The 23,767-nt window shown below is 31.1% G+C and overlaps 1 protein-coding gene across 1 annotated transcript in view; it reads left to right on the forward strand.

The window, feature by feature from the left end:
• Positions 1-12,897, forward strand: part of LOC139481441 (dynein axonemal assembly factor 3-like) — a 35,555-nt gene extending 22,658 nt beyond the window's left edge. Inside the window, exons 14-16 of the mRNA XM_071264771.1 lie at positions 5,733-5,807; positions 6,590-6,671; positions 11,831-12,897. Coding sequence (XP_071120872.1) covers positions 5,733-5,807; positions 6,590-6,671; positions 11,831-11,902 — 229 coding nt within the window. The 3' untranslated portion in view covers positions 11,903-12,897. The remainder of the gene's footprint in view (positions 1-5,732; positions 5,808-6,589; positions 6,672-11,830) is intronic.
• The last annotated feature ends 10,870 nt before the right edge of the window (positions 12,898-23,767 follow it).

Consider the following 23,767-nt stretch of genomic DNA (forward strand, 5'->3'; position numbering starts at 1 on the left):
CAATTTTGTCGTAATCCCTACAGTTTATTTTTACGTTATTTTTGTACTTGAAAAAGTAAATTCAATACTGAAGTGATTTTGGCGATGTTATGATTAAAATGAAAATTGCAAAATTGAAGGTTTTGTTCAAATGAGTAATTTGCCTTGTAAATTTTGAAAGCATTGTTTGTATGTACCAATATATATTACTGGAATCACAAAATTTATTTGTACATTTCTGTCCATGGTTCAACAATCATTATAAAAATGGCAAACAAAAACTTCTGAATTTACAATAAGTATTTCAAAAAATTTGTTTGCTTACAGCATATCAGTACACTCTGCCTTAAGTTTAAGCTGTTGTCTTAAGATCTTAATAGGGATAAGGCATGTGACAGATTAAAACCTAAGTGAACCTCTTGGACTAGTCTTCTAGTTGTATCATTATCCTGTTTGGTAATTCCCTCATATTTGTTCTACTTTTTCCACAATAACGCTAATTAAACTCTATCATTATAGGTAAACTTGCTGTTGGTGTGTAATCTATTTAATTGTTCTGAATCTATCATGTCTATAGGTTCTGACAGTTAGTCAATAAGTTTAAGCTGTTTTTAGTTCATATGTTTGATAAACATTAAATATGCAGCTGATGTATTTTGATAACATGCCTGAAACCAAACTGATCATTTGATTAAATGCATATTGTCCTACTGGCATATATTTTTTTATGGAACTGTTACAAAGGACATGCTTCATGGACCAGTGTTAGATGAAAGCCGTATTGTCCTACAGGCAAACATTTGTATGGTTCTGTTACATAAGACATGCGTCATGAACAGTGAAAGCTGTATTGTCCTACTGGCACATATTTATAAGGAACCATTACAAAATATATGCTTCATGGACAGGTGAATGCCATCTGTACTACTGACATATATTTATTTGGAACTCTTACTAGGGACATGCCATATAGACAGATGCACGCCATACTGTCCTCCTGCTAACATATAAAATAAAATGCGTCAAATAAAAATCAACCTTTTGCCAATGAAATATTAGTACATCTGTTGACTTATTTAAGACTGGAAACATATTTATTCAAAGCCTGTAACTGTTTGAAAATTGAGGTGATATAAGAACCATACAAAACAGACCTAAATTTGTCTTTTATTTTGTATTTGAATTTTCTAAAATCAATAAAAAATTTATACAGATATACATATATGCACATTCATAAGGTCAATTGCTATCCCACTGAGTTAATATGTTTATATGAAACTGTAACAAAAAATGTGCTTGATTATAGACAAATAAATGCCAAACTGTCCTACTGATTTATATAGGTAAAGAACAAACATTATAGTATTCATTTTGATACTGAAGATAAGAACTTTCAAGTGATATACCTGTGAACAGTTCCACTATTTTGGTTTTCGCTAATCAGGTTGGCTACCATCATTGAACTTTTAAGGGCAATATTCTTTAATGTATTCTTATTGATATAAAATCTCTTGCATAAGTATATTTAGACAAATGTTAGAACATTGTTTATTCTTTTATCCAATAGGACATTGAACTGTAATTACCATTTTCCTCATAGGGCATTGAACTGTATTATATAACAAAAAACTAAGTGCATAAGCTATATAAAAATAAAATTCCTAGAAACTGTGTAATTGATCATTCATTGGCAACATTATTTATTTTCACTCATCTGGCCCATAGGTGTCTATCTTTGTTGTCATTGCCATCAACTTTATTAAAAAAAAATAATTATGGGACAACATCAAAAGTACAATGAAGGATAAAAAAACTTAATTCACATAGTTTTTTCACTGACCCACCCACCCCCCTCTTAACTTAACTTGGGAAAAATTGATTGACCGATATGGATATATGTAAAATCAATTTTGGATTAACAAACCTTGCAGCAATGTTAACCTCCCCACCCCAAACTATTTGATTTAAGTTTTTTATCCTACATCATTCTTTTGATGTCGTCCCTAATATGTAGAAATTGTATAAAACACCAAAAATTGTGACAACAAATATAAGATGACTCCTTATGCCTCGTTCACACGTACATTTAATTCAAATTAGATTGGAATGGAATGCGAATCGAATTCACTAATCGCATTCACAAACTCTACTTTTTTTAATTTGAAGTGATTCGAATTGGCTAATACGAATTATCTAATTCACATTAGAAATACGTTTTTGTTGATACGAATTAAAAGTTAACATAGTTAGGACAGTAAAGTGAATTTGATGCGCATTGCATTTCGAATTAGAATTGACGTTAGGACGTAAAACATTTCGAATGCGAATTAAACTAATTTGAATAAGTTAATTTGAATCAAATTCGAATTATGTGTGAACTCAGCATGACAAGAGTTATTGCCCTTAAAAGACAATTTTATTTTTGCACTTACTTTTTGAGTATTTGTCCCTAAATTTAGAAAAAAAATAATAGATAGGTAGCAACTGTTCACAGAAAAAATATTGGTATCCATACTATACAAGATCTGTAAGAATGCAAACCTGATAGAAACCATAGTCCTTTACAGTTGCAGTTGCCTGTAAAAGACAAATGTTTACTTACTTTTGAGTTTTTTGGCTAATATTTCATTTTTTATAGGTTAACAATATAGGCTCTTAGGAGCCTCTTGTTTGAAAATTGATATTGGGAGGAAAAAATTAAAAAAAGGATGATATGTATATTTTAGATTCTTTTGTGATTTTTCTTTATTTTAACAATACCTATTGAATTCACAGTAAATTTGCCATTATTTTCATCATAACAAATACAAATCTCAGGTCCTTGGTAGTATTCTTTTCAGGTAAAATTATCATAGATAGTCAGCTATTTTAATCTCTGTCATTTTCCCTTTGCAAGATGACTGCACACATGAAACGCTATTTCATACATTTGTTTGTACAATGCCAAAGTTGCAGTTTGTAGGACCAATAGGACCATTGAAAACTTGTTATTTTTTCTCTCACTTTTTAACATAAAACTATAATTAATTAAAAGTTAATTGCTAAACATAGATAATTAATAGAGGATGTAAAGTGTCTAACAATGCTGATTTTATAACATATTTGTATCAAGGTAAAGTCGTTGACAAGTACATCTGTCCTTCCTCCTTATGTAAATAAAGTCTTTATTTGTATACAGTAATAAATACTTTATATCCATAAATTAAGGTGCTGCATTAATCTTTATGTAGGATATTAAAATCCAATTTCAAGTACTGGCTCATAAATCATATTGGCATATTAACCTGTTAACCAATATCAATAACAGGGGATCAGTCACCTGTAGTAATGAATTGATATTATATAAACCAAAAATTACATAGTGAAAATTATACATCAGTTTGAATAACAATTTTATATACTGAACAACAAAAGAAGTCTACTATACGGTATGGGTGTGTCTGTTATATTCAGACATATTGGTATACTCCCTGGATAAAATGATTTCTTTATCAGTCTATGGGTCTGACACTAATACTTTCCAAATGGTACTTTGAGATACAAATAACGGAAGAGAATAAATCTATTGATTTTGGGCAAAGAAGGTTAAAATTTTAAGGTTAAGTTTAAGAAAAACAACATTTTCCAAATGATAGTTGATGATTCCTTTATGAAACTAAGAAGATGTGGTATAATTGCCAATGAATTATACAAATCTCTACTAGAGACCTAAATGACATAGAAGTTAAAACTATAGGTCATCATAGAATCTGCTACAATGAGCAACACATATACTGTGTATCTAGCTGTAAAAGGGGATGGTTATTATCTTATATGAAATGAAATGTTATGCGAAATTTTCACTGCAGTACTGGACAGGTTAAAACTTTACTTATGCCATGTATTTCTTTATTTGAAACAAAATATAAATTCGTCACATTTTTTTTTAAAGTCCCAATATAGACTATTACAATGAATTAGGGGAGAAAATGATGGTACATGTATTACTCCTTTGAACTCACTGAAAAGAAGCCTGATGCCACAGGAGCATACAATTCTTGCTTAGACAAGTTGTTTTAGGATGGTCACTTCAATTGATGGATTTGAGCTGTGACCTTGATAATTGTAGTATGCAATTATCATTTGTAACACTTTTTCTATAAGTGAAAAATAAGCGATGGCGGCTTTAGCACACTTCTTAAAACCTTTATATTTTAGAAGGTGGAAGACCTGGAAGCTTTATACTTTGCATATAGATGCCTTATGTAACAAAGTTCCCAACTGTCATATGTCCATTGTCCTAGACCTCATTTTCATGGTTCAGTGACTACTTGAAAAAAAAGTTAAGATTTTTTATAATGTTAATTATTAGTTAGTGGTAATCGTGTTGGTTCACAAATATTTTTTCTTTTGTTATAAATTAGGCTGTTAGTCATTGTTGAAAGACAGTACGTAACGATTACCTGTAATTGCTTACATTCATTTTATTTGAATTTTCATAGATATATAGTTGTCTCATTGGCAATCATTCCACATCTCTTTCTTTTATTTTATACTTTTTATCAAAAATAACATTTTGTCTCCTGTCCTTATAGATATATTTTCTCTGATATTCAATATGTAATAATAGAACATCTTTATCAGAAAACCGGTAATTGTTAATATGAAACCTTATTATTATTTTTTTTTATGCGTATTATCTCCAGTCATATGTCAATGAAATGAGAGATATGTGATATATTTGTCTATAGAACAGGTATAATCCTCATCATATATAATGTATTGTATTAACTTTATGTAAGCTTTTCAGCTTTGAACTTGGCATTGATGTTCTATCATTACCTTTGTTTTATGGTTTATCTTGTTGAAAGGGTCATTTACATCTTATATACCATGCTAAATTTTAATTATCAGGTAGCTATACACAGGCAATTTTTTCCAACGTGTTTTTCATGTTTGTGCTCACAACGTGAGTATTACGTTTCTGCTCGTTTCACGTTCCACACACGTGGTGTGGACAAAGTGAATATCACGTGATTCTCATGTTAAAATCACGTTGGAAAAAATTGCCTGTGTAGATGATAGCTTTATTATTTTAAGTGCATCTGTTTTTGCTAAAGATTTATTGATTGTTGGCCGCTGAATGTCCAGTGGCAAATATTTCATGCATATTCAAGACAAGTTTTGGCTTAAGAGATAGAAAAAGGAAATTTAAGTAAATGTTTAAATTAACCATCCCTATTGCTGTAAGTTGTGATAAAACAGTTATGTCATATTCAGAAGAGTTAATTGCGAAAGTTATCAGTTGATAGACGGTAAAATTTCCTGAGCCAATTATCTAAAATACGCCTACTAAACATGATATACTTGTTCATAGTCATGATTTAGTTGGTAAATCTGTTGATCATCTATTAACTCCAATAATTTTGCACCCTTTATTGGTCAGTGTCCTCTTTAGAAATGGATAGTGAGTGGGAATAGTCATCAATCTGTTTCATAATTATAATAAAATTGAGAATGGAAATTGGGAATGTGTCAAAGAGACAACAACCCACCAAAGAGCAGAAAACAGCCACATGCCACTAATGATATTCTGCTTTGAAACTTTGATGTTAAATGAAATCAATTTTGGCAGGAATTGTGTATTACAAATTATCTGTTGTTCCTATAAAATCTTTTTTTCTCTGTTGTGAAAAATATAGGAGCATATATTCTCCGAATCCCTGTTCCCCTACTTAAAAAAAAGTGACTAGTAAGTTGTTTTTACATTTCAGTCTGGTTCATCTGCTGACTAGTGACTTGACACCAATATATGCTGATGCTGCTACAATTATTGCTGAGTCAGCACGGTAAGTGAAATTTTATGTGCAAGTGAAACAGTAAATCTTTTTTCTAATGATTAAAAAAATTCCGTGACATATTGTAAGTAGGATTTCATTTCCAATGGAATAGAAAGCACAACTGTGAAGAAGAGTTACAGCACAAAATTTTACAAGTGCTGCCAACCCAACACTGTACACTGTAATTGTGAATGTACTAAGAATTAATTTCACAGTTATGTATTTCACAGCATGTATGTTGGATTTGATTTTTCCTCATTACATTATATATATGACATGTACTCTACTGGAAAAATAACAACATTTATGATGGAGTATCAATGATATTTTTATGCCCCATTTATTATGCCCTTATTATGGGCATTATGTTTTCCGGTCTGCGTCCTTTCGTTCGTTCGTCCGATCATTCGTCCGTCTGTGCCGCTTCAGGTTAAAGTTTTTTGTCGAGGTAGTTTTTGATGAAGTTGAAGACCAATCAACTTGAAACTTAGTAAACATGTTCCCTATGATATGATCTTTCTAATTTTAATACCAAATAAGAGATTTTATTCCATTTTCACGGTCCACTGAAAATAGAAAATGATAGTGCAGATGGGGCACCCATGTACTTTGGACACATTCTTGTTTCTCTTTTTTTTTCATAAATGCAAAGTACCTCATAAGTGGGAACAAAGTCTTAAAGTTGACAAATGATTTAATAAAGTTCAAATGCTTTAAACAAGTTTCAAAATTACCAAACTACTTGTTCAGTATTGTTATAATTGTATAAGAAATTTCTAATGTTTTGACAGATACATGCTTCAGTTAAAAGACGATAAAGTAGAAGAATTTTTCCAGAAAGTCAAAGGCATGGCAGAAAAGGCTGGTTGTCAGGTAATCTAAATGTTACTCACCCATTTTGTCTTTGTTTGACATGAAGAAACAAATAATTAGCATGATTTGTTTTAGAAATTTTTATACTTAATTGATATGTTTGCCTTTTGAGTTTCAATCATATAGTTTTGACATTTGTATACGTAACAGATACATTGTTTTACAGTTATTCTTCACATTTGGACTTTTTTGATTCCGTTGAAGAGTTTTCATTCTGAATCAAATATTGATGTATTTTATAACGTATTAGAGTAGTTTGACATGATCGTGGAACGCATTAAAAAATCTTACAAATTAGTTGGTTTACAGTATTAGAAAAGAGATCAAGGTTTTCTAAATGTCTCACACATGCTGCAATGATGTGTCAGCTTGACATGTAATTGTATAGCACACTGCAATAAAAGGTAAAAAGTTCTGATCTAAAACTTTGTATTTGACCTTGTCAGTATGGCATTTATATACAGTACATTGTTAAAATAGCGAAAAGAAATAAGTCTAAAAGCTTTTATTTTTTGTTGTTGTCAAGGATATCCATTTTATCCATTTTACAATAAAATTTTAACTTGTGCCTTAAAGTACACTGACCTACTTTTGATTTCTCGACTAAAAGTGCTAGGCCTAAAAAAAAATTGTGTTGATATTTTTATGAATTGATATATTTTTATTCCACATTAAAGCTGGTGCACTTTTAAGACAATGAATAATTTCAATTTAAAAAGAACCTGTTCAGTTTTCTTTTTCGTTTTGTTTGAAATATTGTTTGTGTTCCTTTGAAGTTGGTATTTTTAAAAGTTATATAAAAATCTTGTTTTGCCTTACATAACAATGGCAGACAGCATGGAAGCATCCCAATCGTTCAAAACTGATCAAACAAAATGATCAATTGAAAATTTAATAGTGTTATTCATATCTCAATTTTTCATACAGATGTTTTTTTTTCCAAATTAGAAAATGATGTAAAACTTTTGTACATTTAGGAATAAGTTTTTTTTTAACCAGTCTCTTTAAATATAAGAAATTGATTTTCTAAACTAGATAACCATTATGTATTCTATAACAAATATTTATTTTTTTGGACTTGAGCAATTTTGAGTTAACATATTGTATAGACAATGGTTTATGGTACAAGACTGCATGTTTCCCTCAAGATATCATTTTGGTCATTTTGATTGGTATGCTGCTTCAAAGATGAAAACTCTATATCTTCTTTTACATATACTAGTATTTACAGAAAAATCATCTATAGATTAATACTTTATTCCTAAAAATGTTTACTTTTCTACATTTGAAAATGTCTGTACCAAGTCAGGAATATGACAGTTGTTGTCCATTCGTTTGATGTGTTTTATCATTTGTTTTTGCCATTTGATAAGGGACTTTCAATTTTAAATTTTCCTCAGAGTTCATTATCTTTGTGATTTTACTTTTTTGTCAAAGTCATGGACCAAAAGAGAAATACATAACTTGACCTTATACAGTTCATAGGAACTTGAGGATACTTTGTTCACTAAAGTAATTATAGAAATGGACGAAATTAACATCCATTTCCGACTGCAGGACCCTCACGGGTAATCAAGGCTGTTAAAAATTCCCCTTGCTCGATCCTTAATAAAGCTGTCAAAATACTTTTAACAGGAAGGAAATTTATCCTTAGTACAGCATTTTTCGCTTTAATTGCATTGGTTTTTGATTTAGTCTCTGAAAAAAGAGGGTTTCCTCACAAATTATAGACAATTTTATAACTTTGCGGCAATGAATTTTTATTAAATTGATCTGATAGTGTCTTTCAACAATAATTAATAATTTTTACATTGAAAGATTTCCCTGTGGAGACTACAGTTTAACCAAACTTTTCTTATTTCCTGTAATTGCATTTATTGCAAAAGTACCTTTTATTAAACATAAACATTTGTTGCATAAAAGTACTCAGACTGCACGAAATAAACTACATTATGCATTTTTTCTGCAATTTTATGGACGATTATAATAACTTTATTGAAAGCATAAGTAAGTTTAATACATCAATAAAGGAATTTTTTCAGTAATGTGCAGTTTAAATTAATGATCAAATAATTGCAGCGTACTCCATATCTAATTTAATATGCATTCTTAATGCATATTATAAGCATGCAACCACATGTTGAAAATTATTAAAAACAGTAAACCATTGAATTATTATGCCTGTATTGAAAAGTGTTTATAATGGTATAAAAAATGTGTCATTTAGTTCGGTAAATTGTATATGTCAAAACTGCTTTAAAGTTAGATAGGTTCAGACTGAATTGTGTATTTTATACCAATGAATGAGATAACATGTATACTTGAGATTGTGAAATTTTGAACATTTTAAAGGCATGAATGTGAAGCACTATCTAAAGTTTAGAATGTAACTGTATGGTATTATATTGCATGAGATGCATGTAGGGGTACATATTTTATCTGTTTCTCTAATTACTAGAAAACATGTAAACTAATACTAAACATACTTTATTTTATTTTTCAATGCAAAGGTTGTGTTTTCTCTATGAAATGTCAATAAACATGGTCTTCTTTTTTAGCTGACTTCTTTTTTTAGGTCTTAACAAAAACCTTATCTGAAATTACTGAGACAATTGGAATTAAACTTGGCCACAATTGTCCATGGGATATGTCTAATTTATGAATGGGATCAATGTTTCTTGGTTAAATGCAAGTATAGTCATTTTTCTTGAAAACCGGATAGATAGATATGCAAGACAGAAACATTTTTTTTAATCTTCATTCCAGATGGTTTGAGACCTTGACACTTATTTTACATATCTTGTAAACAGATGCCTTACACCCTTATGTTCTGAAGATTTCTGTTTTGATTTTGTTGTTTGACTATGACCTCATTTTCATGGTTTTAGCTACTTCTTAATAAAAAGGCTGTAAAAGAAAAATACATTTTCTTGCTTATGAGTAATTGTACCATGTACCACCATATTTGGTGTCTAGCATCAATGCAAAGTTTACATGTTTATGACCTAACCTTGATCATATATCATTAAGCATTGGTCAAAATTTAATTTTTGTTGTTAGGTCTCAAATACTACTAGCAATTGAAATAGGTCAACTATGTATGTAGTATATGATGATATTAAAGTGTACATGTTTGTCTGTCTGGGTCTATCTGGCCTTTTCTTGTGGAGAGTTGTTTCATTGGCAATCATACCACATCTTCTTTTTTTTATATTGACCTGATTTTCATTGATGTATGAATAAAATGATTTAATATCCAGTGCAGATACATTAGCAACCTTGAATCTTTAATATTATAACATTACAAAACTTAACTGTATCTTTATAAAAAGGGTGGAGTACAGTATGAATAATTTCATTGATCATTGATAATGTTAAGTTTGTGAGATACTTGTAGTAAAACCTTATCTTACTATATTACCCTTTAACATAACATCATATTATGATGAGTAAGGCAGGAGAGGCATGTGGTTGTCAGGGTGTTCACTCTAGTTATTTTACTCTCTGAGCATGTATGTTTTTGTCAGATTTCAAGCAAGAAGTGGAAGATACTTTACACAACAGGGACTGAGATATTCAATTGGGAAAATGTATAGTTTCTTCTTTACTCTTTGCAAGAATGTTTAAAAACATCTATCCAGAATTCCTAATTGTACATTCTATGAATTATCTTTTCAGAGATCAAAATTAAGATGAGAAAAGCTTTCCAAAGTCAGGATTTAAATCACTGATTGTGCAGGTCTTTTATTGTTTAGGAATTTCAGTTTTGATGATATTTGATGGTAGAATTCTTTATCTTAGTCTCATTGATGCATACTTAATTTCTCTTTTTATTCATATCTAAATCTAGTTTCATTCATTATTTTTTGTTTTTCTGTCTGTGACAAAAGTTTCAGATAGAAAGCAAGATATATGGATTGCTTTGCTCTACTCACTTATTTGACAAGTGAAATACTTAGTAATGTTGCTGTCTTTTTCCAAATTTTATGCAGACAGACAAGACATATCTCTGTGTCAACAGTTTGTTTCACATTAAAAATGGTTGTATAACATAGGCCGATCCAAGGGGATGGGGGATGGGGACCAGGCCCCCTCTTTTGTTGGAAAAAGTTGGTTGATTATATAGGGAATTACTGATGCATGACTGGAGTGGCCCCCCCCCCCCCTTAAGTCAGTCAGCAGGCCCACTCTTATGAAAAGTTCTGGATCCGCCACTGTATAACAATGTGATTTCCTCATTGAATTACTTATATATGGTAAATTAGGTTTATTTACAAATGATTATCTAAAGTCCCCAAAAAAACGCTGAATAATAACCTTGTATGATAATTTGAATTAAGTTGCTCAAGATGTGAAAAATATAGATTCTTACACTGCAACAAGTGTATTACGATATTTCTCCACTCGAGACAGTTAAATTTTATTATTTAAAGCGCGAGGCTTGCCGAGCCCTTTAAATAATAAAATTTAACTGTCGAGAGTGGAGAAATATCGTAATACACGAGTTATAGTGTCGGAATCTGTTTCTCTAATGCTTTTTATCGTTCTTTTTTAAAGATTTCAGAAAATTGTGCTCTTTATATGCGACGTCATCAGGCAAGGTCGCCTTTTTTCATGACGTCACAATAGGAAATCTGAGAAGAAAACAAAACATTTTGACGTCATAATCAAATTTCGACTAATCATTTGCCGAGAACAGATTTTTCACTAGTGAGGAGAAATATTTTTCTCACACCGGTCAGGAAATGTGAAAATAGCACAAAAATTAGAGAATGTAGATTTCAATATTTACCTATTAAACTATTTTATTCGGTTTGATGTTCACAGTTTTATAAAAAAAAAATCAGCTGATGTTTGAAGTTTAATGAACCATGAAATTTCCGCCAGACATTTAGTTGATGAATGATTTAATATCCAGTGCTGATACATTAGCAACCTTGAATCTTTAATATTATAACATTACAAAACTTAACTTTATCTTATAAAAAGGGTGGAGTACAGTATGAATAATTTCTTGTGACAAGGCAAAATTTGAGAAAAAGACAAAAGTGAAGTGGGTGATTTTATTAAGTTTGTTTTGAGAAATTTAACTTGATTAAGTTGTATGATTTAAGTATTGTTACTGATTGTATAAATAAGTTGAAAATTTCTCTTTGCAGGTCTATGAAGTGGATGAACCAAAAAAGGAGAACTATCTTAAGTTCACATTTAGGAGACAAGCAACAAGTTAATATATATATAATGTCTGTATATTGGTACTCTTCAGAGATATCTAGTTTATGTAATTTTTTGTATCTTCCACATTCCATAGTCAAGATGAACATTTCATTGACTGAATTAAAATGTGACTTACATTTAAGGACAAATTTGTACTGGTTGCATAAACAGTGAATTTAAGTAATGCTATTTAATCTACCAGAAATGGGGCAGTGCAAGAAGTGTAATGAATTGTGTCTTTTTTTAACATAAAAAAGTTATTATTGTTACCTTTGTAAACAATATTGAAGTGACCTTGCAAGAGGTCAAGGTGTATATAGGACCCACCTACTTAAGGATTCTTTATGATTTGTACAGTCTCTAATAACAACATCTTACTTGTAAAGATATTTTCTGCCAAAAACACTTTTCAGTGGTATTAATAGAACTTAAAAAGTCATATGACACTTCAAACTTAAAAATGAAGTTGAATATGTTCTATATTCTTGAATGGATAAGTTTCACTATAAAACAAGTGTAAGCAGAATTCTTTAAAAGAAAATCCTTTGTGTTATCCAAATCTTTATTATGGTCTTCCCCAATATTTTCCAATTGCAGTAGCGTGAACTGTGTGACCTCTCGTGAGAACTTCAGCCACCTCACAGCGCAAGTGCAAGGGGAAAACCCTGATGAAAGAATGTAAACACATTTTCCCTGGATAGTAAATAGTAATAACTGATTCTTTAAGAAAAAATTTAATACAACAAATCATTTTACAACTGTTAAGGGAAAGTTTGAGTAACAAATGAGAACGAAAGGTAAATATAAAAAAATATTGCGACTATTAATTCTCCTATTTGCCATGTGCTTTGTGTTGATTGTTTTTCAATGTCCCTATCTTTCACAATTCGGCAACTAGGTTGCAAGTAAATAAGGTTGTGATCAGCAAGCAACAACTGAATGAAATATTATCTGTTGATCTTAAATATAATATAGATTTTTAACACTTATAAATCACATGGATGCAGGACTTATTTTTGTATATATGCATTTGTTCAAAAATTTCCAATCACTGATTGCGAAGATCTTTTTTGTTAATGAAATTCAGTGCTGATGGCAGAATTTTGATGGTCTTCTATCAGTTAATGACATTAGCTCCACACCTCAATTAAAGTGATCGAAAGAATATGTCTTCTTCATATGAAAATCAAGCACAATCCCTCCCTTTATTGATTAAGTATCATGCCATCATAAATATATGAGAAGAACATCACCTGTATCATGCCAATAACTGGTTTAAGAATACATTTGTTTAGTTCCAATTTAAAGACCCTATGAGTGTATCAGAATTAAATTGAAAAAATGCCATCTTTAATAGATTGACAACAGTATCTTACTTATCCTTTATTGCAACACTATATCAAAGCAATTATGATAGGAAATGCAAGCAATGGACTGTTAATTTGTGTCAATATGGAGAAACATGCTTCAAATTCAGATATGTTGTTATAGAGAAATGGAAAGTCCACAATGGGAAAATGAAAACATCTCTTTTATAAAGTCACAACATACTCCTCATTGTCAATTTATAGATATAGGATATAAAATAGACTTATTTGTATCTGTGTTACCCCTCAATTCAAGCTCATTGTCGTTGTCGGTTTCTATGTATCAGTAAAAAGTAAAATCAACAAAATGTACTCTGAGCAAAATTCAAAATGGAAAGTTCTTTATCAAATGGCAAAATCAAAAGCATAAACACATCCGACTAATGGATTACAACTGTCATAGTCCTGATTTGGTACAGGCATTTTCTTATGTAGAAAATAATGGATTGAAACTGGTTTTATAGTAAGCTAAACCTCTCACTTGTATGCCAGTCACATCAAATTCCATTATGTTGAAAACAATGTGTGAACAAAACAAACAGACATAATAGTTAACAAGAGGCTGTCACAACGACAGCAAACCGGATTTATTAACATTTATTTGTGTCCTGGCAATATCACAAGAACCATTAATTACTGATGAATGGTGAAAGTGAAAATCGTCAATATCAAATTTGACCTCCATTTTGTCATCAGTATCAACATATTAAAATTTGAAAAGCTTAGATTCAATGGTTCATGAGTAAATACAACAACGTGAATGGAAACGCCATTTTACGATCTTTCAAGAACCATAACTCCTGAACGGTAAAATTCAAAATCGTCATTATTGAACTTGACCTCTATTTTGTCATCAGTAACAACATATTAAAATTTCAAAAGCTTTGGTTGAATGGTTCATGAGAAAATGCACGGACACGACGGGAAACACCATTTTTCAATCTTTCAAGAACCATAACTCCTGAACGGTAAAAGTCAAAATCGTCATTATTGAACTTGACCTCCATTTTGTCATCAGTAACAGCATATTAAAATTTCGGAAGCTTTGGTAGAACAGTTCATGCATAAATACACGGACACGACTGGAAACTCCATTTTTCAATCTTTCAAGAACCATAACTCCTGAACGGTAAAAGTCAAAATCGCCATTATTGAACATGACCTCCATTCTGTCATCAGTAACAACATATTAAAATTTGGGAAGCTTTGGAAGGACAGTTCATGCATAAATGCACGGACACGACTGGAAACTCCATTTTTCAATCTTTCAAGAATCATAACTCCTGAACGGTAAAAGTCAAAATCGCCATTATTGAACTTGACCTTCGTATAGTTGTCAGTAATAACATATTAAAAAGCTTTGGTTGAACGGTTCATGAGTTAATGCACGGACAACATTTGATTGCCGCTCGCCCGCCCGGCCGCCGTACATCCCCAAATCAATAACCGACATTTTTGTCACAAAAATCCGGTTAAAAATGTCAAAAATAGGGGTACAGCAGTCAACATTGTGTTATAATCTGAACCACTATAAAAACAAACAAATATGTTATAAAGAAGCACATTGTCAAAACTGAAAGACAAAAATACAAGAGTTTACATTACACAATAACGGAATGATAAATCCAGAACCACGTCATATGTATGAAAGAAACACAAAAAAGGCATAAAGTACATAGGCAAAGTAAGTAATTTTTGAAGTTTATTTGTTTTATAGAATCTGAATCATGACATGATGTTTAAGAAGAGCATATTGGGATAGTTCAGGACACAAATCCCATGCAGCATAACTTTGAAAATACCCCACAACAAAGTTCTTTCATTACTGTTCTTAATCTCAAAATCAGTGTTTGGCCTTCAATATGAGCAAAAGATTAAGATTACACTGTAGCCAATTAATGATTGGCCAAAGCTCTTGGTTTCAGCTGGATTTTGTCTAAATTATCATTTATATGGTCATAACTATAAATTAACTTTACAAAACTGAATTTTTGAAATACTTAGGCTCTTTTTACCTCAGGAAAAGATTGCCTCAGCTGTATTTGGCAAAACCGTGTTGGTCCTCTATGCTCTTTAACTTCGTATTTGTTTAAATTCGAGCGTCACTTATGCGTCCTGTGTGTACAAATACAAAATTCAATCCTGGTATCTATGATGTGTTTATTTACAGCCTACAGGATAAATGACCGTAAGTTCAATATTATTCAATGTTAAGTTGTTATCATTAATTTATCTTTAAATTAACCTGACTAATAGGTGAACTTTATTTGCTCTATAGAAACATTGAATGGTGAAAATGTTATTTAAATCTGATTTTGACATAATTTTTATGTTTTTTGTCAGTATTTCATTTTTTTTAATAGGTCAATTATATTTGGTACCGATATGTATTTTACATGTAAATCAGTGTCATAACCATCTGATACTAGTCAATGATTCTGGTTGATTTAAGTTACAACTATCAATAATATGCTTGGTACAATAAACACAATTGTATAACACTAACCTGAGTTCACTAGCTTTTCTGCACTGAAATAAATTTGTTCATTCACCTTCATATTGCTGTTTAACAGTAAAAGTTTTGTATACACTATTATTACATAACATTTACTTCTTCTCACTGAAGAATGAACACCCTATTGAAATAAAAAATTAGTTATTCAATATTTTGATGTTAAAAAAGTGCATTTTCATCTCCTCTGTTTGAAAATTATTAAGTCAACTTGACGATTTAAAGATTTTTCTACATTCGTGTCAAGATCATTCGATTAAAAAATGTTGGGCTATAGATGCTTAAAAAACCATTTCACCTTCTGAAATTGAAATATTAGAATAATTTGCATCAATATTGAGAAGTTCTCCATATTTCACCAATAGAATTTTTTTTTTTTATAGGAATCATGTAGAAATGAAAATTCTATAAACCATTCATCCTCAGTTCATATAATTTTTATCAAAAACTTAATAAATGACCTTCAGATGAGTTATACTCTCAAAATCAACCATTTACAAGAAAATTTAGGGAGACCAGCATGTTTTATCAACTAAAAAAATAGGTCACGTATCTTTCTTAACAAAATGCAATAGTGATATATATCAAGTTCTATTGTTTTTGTTCACCATAATAGACCACGATATCTGAGAATATACACACAGCTCTTGCATGCCTTTTCATAAGTGATTTCAATCATTTTGAATGTCTTAAGTACCCTAGAAGAATTAATTAATTATCTCAAAATTTCTTGAGCTGAAAGGAATGGTTCTAAAAAGGAAAAAAGATATAAATAAAATGATGTTCAACATTTCAATTCCTGTTTTGTCTGTTTTTAGTAGATTTATGATTTTAAATTTTAAATTTTAGTAACCAAATTAGTTTCCGTGAAATCTAAAATGTCTCCTCCTACACGAGCATAGTGAACCAGCTAGTTAATATACACACTGTAAGAAGAGACAAAAAGAACATTGCCATTCAAAAAAGCAAAATGAACAATAGGGAACGAAGAATCGTCTATTTTGTCGTTTGATTTCTACATCAGTCAGTTTATCAAACAATATAAAAAATTACTATCGCTTGTTTATAGAATCATGTCAATATGTTTGAGGTTCAGCCAACTTTACCTTATTTTCATGGTTCATTGTTTAACATTAGTGTTTAAGCTTTCTGGGTTACTCTTACGTTTTGTATAGAGCTTTAATTTCAATGATGCAATGTCCCGTTCAGAAATAGTTACATATATGTGTATGGCCTTCATGTCATAGATATTCAACATATTATTCGGTCATTATAAATAGCAAAGCTGATAAACAATATGCCTACTCTTGTTTCATACAGGACAATACAACACTTAGTCTATTTATAAATACAACCTTCAGTCTGTACCGGAAAAAGAAAGATGATAAGTTTATAAATATATTAAAACCTATTTTAGTTTATAGTATTCTAGTCTTTCATTTTTGCTAATGTTCTTTGTCTATATGCCTTTTATGTTTGTCTGATACATATTTGTTTGTTTTTATGGTGATTAAAATTATAACACAATTTCGACTGCTGTACCCCTTTTTAGCTCACCTGGCCCGAAGGGCCAAGTGAGCTTTTCTCATCACTTGGCGTCCGGCGTCCCTCGTCGTCCGGCGTCGTCCGTCGTCGTTAACTTTAACAAAAATCTTCTCCTCTGAAACTGCTTGGCCAAATTTAACCAAACATGGCCAAAATCATTATTAGGGTATCACGTTTAAAAATTGTGTCCGGTGACCCGGCCAACCAACCAAGATGGCCGCCACGGCTTAAAATAGAACATAGGGATAAAATGCAGTTTTTGGCTTATAACTCAAAAACCAAAGCATTTACAGCAAATCTGACATGGGATAAAATTGTTTATCAGGTTTAGATCTATCTGCCCTGAAATTTTCAGATGAATCGGACAACCGGTCGTTAGGTTGCTGCCCCTGAATTGGTAATTTTAAGGAAAATTTGCTGTTTTTGGTTATTATCTTGAATATTATATATATATATATATATATATATATATATATATATATATATATATATATAATTTTATATTATTATAGATAGAGATAAACTGTAAACAGCAAAAATGTTCAGCAAAGTAAGATGTACAAATAAGTCAACAGGACCAAAATGGTCAGTTGACCCCTTTAGGAGTTATTGCCCTTTATAGTCAATTTTTATACGCCCGTCAAAATTTTGACGGGACGTATTATGGTATACAAATGTCCGGTGTCCGTCCGTCCGTCTGTCCGTCCGTCCGTCTGTCCGTCTGTCCGGCGTAAACATGTCGCACCGTAACTTGAGAACGACTTATCCAAATTTCATGAAACTTAATATAGTTGTTTCTTATGATGGTCAAATGATCTGTATACTTTTTGGTGAAAATAAGATTTAAACTTTTTGAGTTACGGCACTTTGTAACTAAAACAGGGGTGTGTTTTTTTTCACATGTCGCACCGTATCTCAAAATTGTTTCTTGATTATTGCTTAAAACTTTACACACTTCTTAGTTATATTAATCTTAATATCTGTATACTTTTTGGTGATGATTCAAAATTTCATTTTTGAGTTTTTGAGTATTTTATAAAAAAGGGGGAGGGTTTTTTTACATGTCGCGCCGTATCTCAAAAACGATTTATGATTATTGCTTAAAACTTTACACACTTCTTTGTTATATTAATCTAAAGATCTGTATACTTTTTGGTGATGATTCAAAATTTCATTTTTGAATTGTTGAGTATTTTGTAAAAAAGGGGGAGGGTTTTTTTACATGTCGTGCTGTATCTCAAAAACGATTTATGATTATTGCTTAAAACTTTACACACTTCTTTGTTATATTAATCTAAAGATCTGTATACTTTTTGGTGATGACTCAAAATTTTATTTTAGAGTTATTGAGTATTTTGTAAAAAAGGGGAGGGTTTTTTTTTACATGTCGCGCCGTATCTCAAAAACAATTTATGATTATTGCTTGAAACTGTACACACTTCTTTGTTATACTAATTTAAAGATCTGTATACTTTTTGGTTTGATTCAAAATTTTATTTTAGTGATATTTGTAAAAAAAAAAACAGGGTGGGGGTGGTTCACATGTCCCGCCGTGTCTCAAAAACAATAAATGGTTATTGCTTAAATCTTCCTCAGAACTATTTATGATTATTGCATAAAACTTCCACACAAGACGTCGGGCGTATCATGCGCTCATGGCGCAGCTGTTTATTAGTCATTTTTAGCTCACCTGACCTGAAAGGTCAAGTGAGCTTTTCTCATCACTTGGCTTCCGTCGTCCGGCGTCCGTCGTCCGTCGTCCGTAAACTTTTACAAAAATTTTTTCCTCTGTAACTACTGGGCCAAATTTAACCAAACATGGCCACAATCATCCTTGGGGTATCAAGTTTAAAAAATGTGTCCGATGACCTGGCCATCCAATCAAGATGGCCGCCATGGCTAAGCATAGAACATAGGGGTAAAATGCAGTTTTTGGCTTATAACTCAAAAATCAAAGCATTTAGAGCAAATCTGACAGGGTGTGAAAGTGTTTATTAGGTTAAGATCTATCTGCTCTAAAATTTTCAGATGAATTGGACATCTGATTGTTAGGTTGCTGCCGTCCCAATTGATAACTTTTAAAGAAATTTTGCCATTTTTGGTTATTATCTTGAATACTATTATAGATAGAGATAAACTGTAAAACAGCAATAATGTTCAGCAAAGTAAGATCTACAAATACGCGAACATGACCAAAATGGTCAGTTGACCCCTTAAGGGAGTTATTGCCTTTATAGTCAATTTTTAACAATTTTCATTAATTTGGTTAATTTTTGTAAATTATTACAAAATCATTTCCTCAGTTACTAATGGGCCAAGTTCATTATAGATAGAGATAATTTTAAGTAGCAAGAAAGTTCAGTAAAGTAAGAACTTCAAACACATCACCATCACCAAAGCAAAAATTTTTCATGAATCCATCTGTGTTCACATAGACCAAGGTGAGCGAGACAGGCTCTTAAGGGCGTACGATACAGTTACAGGGGAGGTAATGACGTTGCTAACGTTAAATGTTAATTTTGCGACGTCAAACTCTGACATATCGGGAAAAGATGCATTTTTCGACTATTTTTTATCATTCAAACTGATTTAATTTGAAAACGAGTGCATGGACCCCTATTATTTATCATTCAAACTGATTTAATTTGAAAACGAGTGCATGGACCCCTATTTTTTATCATTCAAACTGATTTAATTTGAAAACGAGTGCATGGACCCCTATTTTTTAAAACGACATGTTGTTTCATTTTGCAGGGAGATTATGTGGACCAAATTTTATAAAACTGTAAATAGAGGATTTTTTTTTTAATTTTGATAAATATACAGCAAAAAATACGATTTTTTCTTAATTCATGACCATTTGATAAATATGAGTTATTTTTGAAAAAAAAATGCATATTTTTTTAGGATACTTATAAAATACAAAAATTCAAAATTATCTAACAAAAAACAATTTGTGTTTATCTTTTAAAACAAAAAAGTTATGGCTTTCTTTCGAAAGCGAAAATACGGTCACAAATCCGAATTTTGAGCAAATATACAAAATTTTAACTCAAAAAGTAGCACATGAAGGTATATTTTTAATTACATATTTGATTTAAGCAGGCAAAAACTAGCCTATATGGAAATTTTCATCAAACTGTAAATACAGTATCAAAACTGTATCGTATGCCCTTAAGAGCCTCTAGTTTGATATTTTTACCTAATATGTCTGTTTTTTAGTTCGCTTATCGTTGTCAATATAATGGAATTTTATGCGACTGTCCGACTGTCATTCAAGTAAGAGGGCTTACTAGCTATAAAACCAGGTGTTATTCACCATGTTCTACATAAGAAAATGCTTGTACAAAGTCAGGAATATAACAGTTGTTATTCATTCGTTTGATGTGCTTGAGCTTTTGATTTTATCATTTGTCTATGGAGACTATGGACTTTCCGTTTTTAATTTTCTTAGGAGTTAGGTATTTTCGTGATTTTACTTTACTCAAATGAAAACCAAAATCCCAAAGCATCTTAAGTTATAAATGACGAGTTTGATATTTCATGCAATGTTTTTTTTAAGTAACTAGTAGCAGAGATTCGTGTTGAGTATTGATCTTTTAAATACCAAGAAAGACATATTTTTATTATGAAACGTCTTTGCATTAATGAAATTATCTAAACGTAGGGGAGCTATTTTGAAGAACGGCATTTTCAAAGTTTCTGTTTTTGTTTTGCTTTAATAAATAGACACATAATATATACCAGTATTAAAATTTTGTATTAACCCCAGACGCGCGTGTCGTCTACAAAAGACTCACCAGTGAAGCTCGAATCCAAAAAAGTTACAAAGGCCAAAAACGTTGAAGAACATTGAGGACCACAATTCCTAAAAGTTTTGCCAAATACAGCTAAGGTAATCTATTCCTGAGGTAGGAAAGCCTTAGTATGTCAAAAAATCAAAGTTTTGTTAATTTAATTTATAATGATAACTCATTTCAGCACAATGGCTGACTACTGGGCTGGTGAAACCCTCGGGGAATACAAACTATCATAGAAATACAAAGATGTGGTATGAGTGCCAATGAGTTACAAGTTGTCAAGTACCAATGTGTTAAAAGTAAACAATAATAGGTCAGACTACGGCCTCCAACACGGAGCTTAGACTCACACCGAACAGTAAGCAATACAAGACCCAGCATTACTAGTGTTATACAATTCAAACAGGAACACCAACGGTCAAATATATATATAAAAAAACCAATCGAGAAACACTTATGAATCACATCAACAAACGACAACCACAATATCATAACTTTATCATAGATATACATGTATGTTACTAGCATAGAAAGCAAGTATAACCAAGTCCATCTAGGGTTCATAGCTCTTTTTCAAACCAATCATTAATAACAAATGTAAATGTGTTATCGTGTGACAGTCCTTAAATGTATCATATCCAACCTGTGTATTGTAAACAATGTGTACTAATATGTTTACATCTTTTTAAATACTAGCGTACTTAACTAATATACGTACATCTTAATTCAAACTATTTATATATATGTAATAACTATAAAAACTATTTAATAAAAACATAGCTGTCACAGATAAATCCCTTTACATCCGTTTGTGAAATACGCATTTTAGCAGGTGACCTTATTTATCAAAAGTCAGATTTGTTTGTTTATCTTCTGTGTGGTATTTTTAGCCAGGGAACAATAAGTACCATACATGGAAACCAAATAAACAATACCTGTGGTCAACTAGTCTTGAACTTTGAAAACAAACTGAAATAATGTCTAGATTTGTATTGTTCTATTGGATTCCAGATAACGTATCATAGTCCATCATTAGAAACAGAATTCATGAAAAAAATTTGGAGATGTATGTATAACTGCCAATAAAACAAGTATGAATTAAAAACCCAAAAGAACACTTGTGAACAATCGCAGCTTCAGCAATGAGTAATACGCAAACTATGTAGCAACTTTTGAAAAGCCCAGAAAATATTCGATGTGAAACATTAGAAAATATTAAAAAAAAAAAAAAAAAAAAAAATTGAAAATGCCTTATTTATTCTACATTGATAAACGAACAATTATGACAGAAGACCACAATCAAAGCAATAACTGGACTACATGTTTCTTTCTGGCTTTGAACAGTTACAATAAAAAAAAGGTTAACCACACTAGTGCGTGCTCTGTTCCCCTCTTATAACATGTATACACATATGGGACGGTGGTGTAACAATAAAAAGACATAAATATCATTTATTCACAGGATATCACCAGCCCAGAAGTCAGCACTTTTGAGCTGACATGAATTATCATTGATATGGTTATATTTATAAATTAACTGTTTACAAAATTTAGAATTTCAGGCATAGATTTCCTTAACTGTATTTTGCAAAACTTTTAGGAATTTTGGTCTTCAATGCCCATAAACTTAACTCGTACTTTATTTTGGCCTTTAAAACTTTTTTGGATTCGAGCGTCACTGATGAGTCTTTTGTAGACGAAACGCGCATCTTGCGTATATAAAAAATTTAGTCCTGGTATCTATGATGAGTTTATTCACAACAAGGGATTATACTCATATGATATATTATATACTGTGTTACAACTCTAGATTCTACCGACGGGGAAAGGTAGCACAAGGCCACCAAAAGCTCAATTCTTTGTTCAATCAAGGTGGGCGAATAATCTATAGTGCTGGATTCACTGCAGGTGCTGATGGCTCGATATCCCAATAGCATGAGTTCGAATCCTAGCGTGGGAGTAACAAAAATTTGCTTCCACAAATTACAGATTAACATTGGTGTGCTGATATTTATTGTAATTATGAAAGTAAGATTTGTTTCAACCGTGTATCACTAGTGATACATTGGATTGATACGTCGTAGGGTAAGCACTTGTTGCACAAATATGATAAGATTCTATTTTTATCATATATAGATATGAGATGATATATATGTACATATACCATGACATTAAAATAATATGAACGTGACAGAAGAAATAACAAACAATTACGATAAAGCCTTTGAAGGTTAAAGACAACGTCAGATTCTCAAGTGAGTCTGCAGTAATAAGAAGGGGTGACACAGTAAAAATTTTAAACAAAAAGGTGAAATCTTAGATATATATACATCTATGGTCAAAGTATTTGTTCGTCATAAATAATCTTATGAATATCATGTTATCATATTCTTAAAGAGTTTTTGTCAATATAGACCATGGTTTAATTATCGTTGTGAGATTTGAACCCACTAACTTTTGATAGTATTGTTTAAATTCTGCTCCATTTAACTTTCTACAACTTCATTCATTTTATGTAAATATAATCTGAATAATATTGCGGAAAAGTTTAATCGGATTATTTCAATTAATACACAACCAAGGCCATAGTAGAAGAGACCAAATAGAAGAAAATAGATGTAGAAAATAGACATATGCCAACATGAATTGTCAATA

The sequence above is a fragment of the Mytilus edulis genome, chromosome 7 (assembly GCF_963676685.1).
Source record: "Mytilus edulis chromosome 7, xbMytEdul2.2, whole genome shotgun sequence".
NCBI lineage: Eukaryota > Metazoa > Mollusca > Bivalvia > Mytilida > Mytilidae > Mytilus > Mytilus edulis.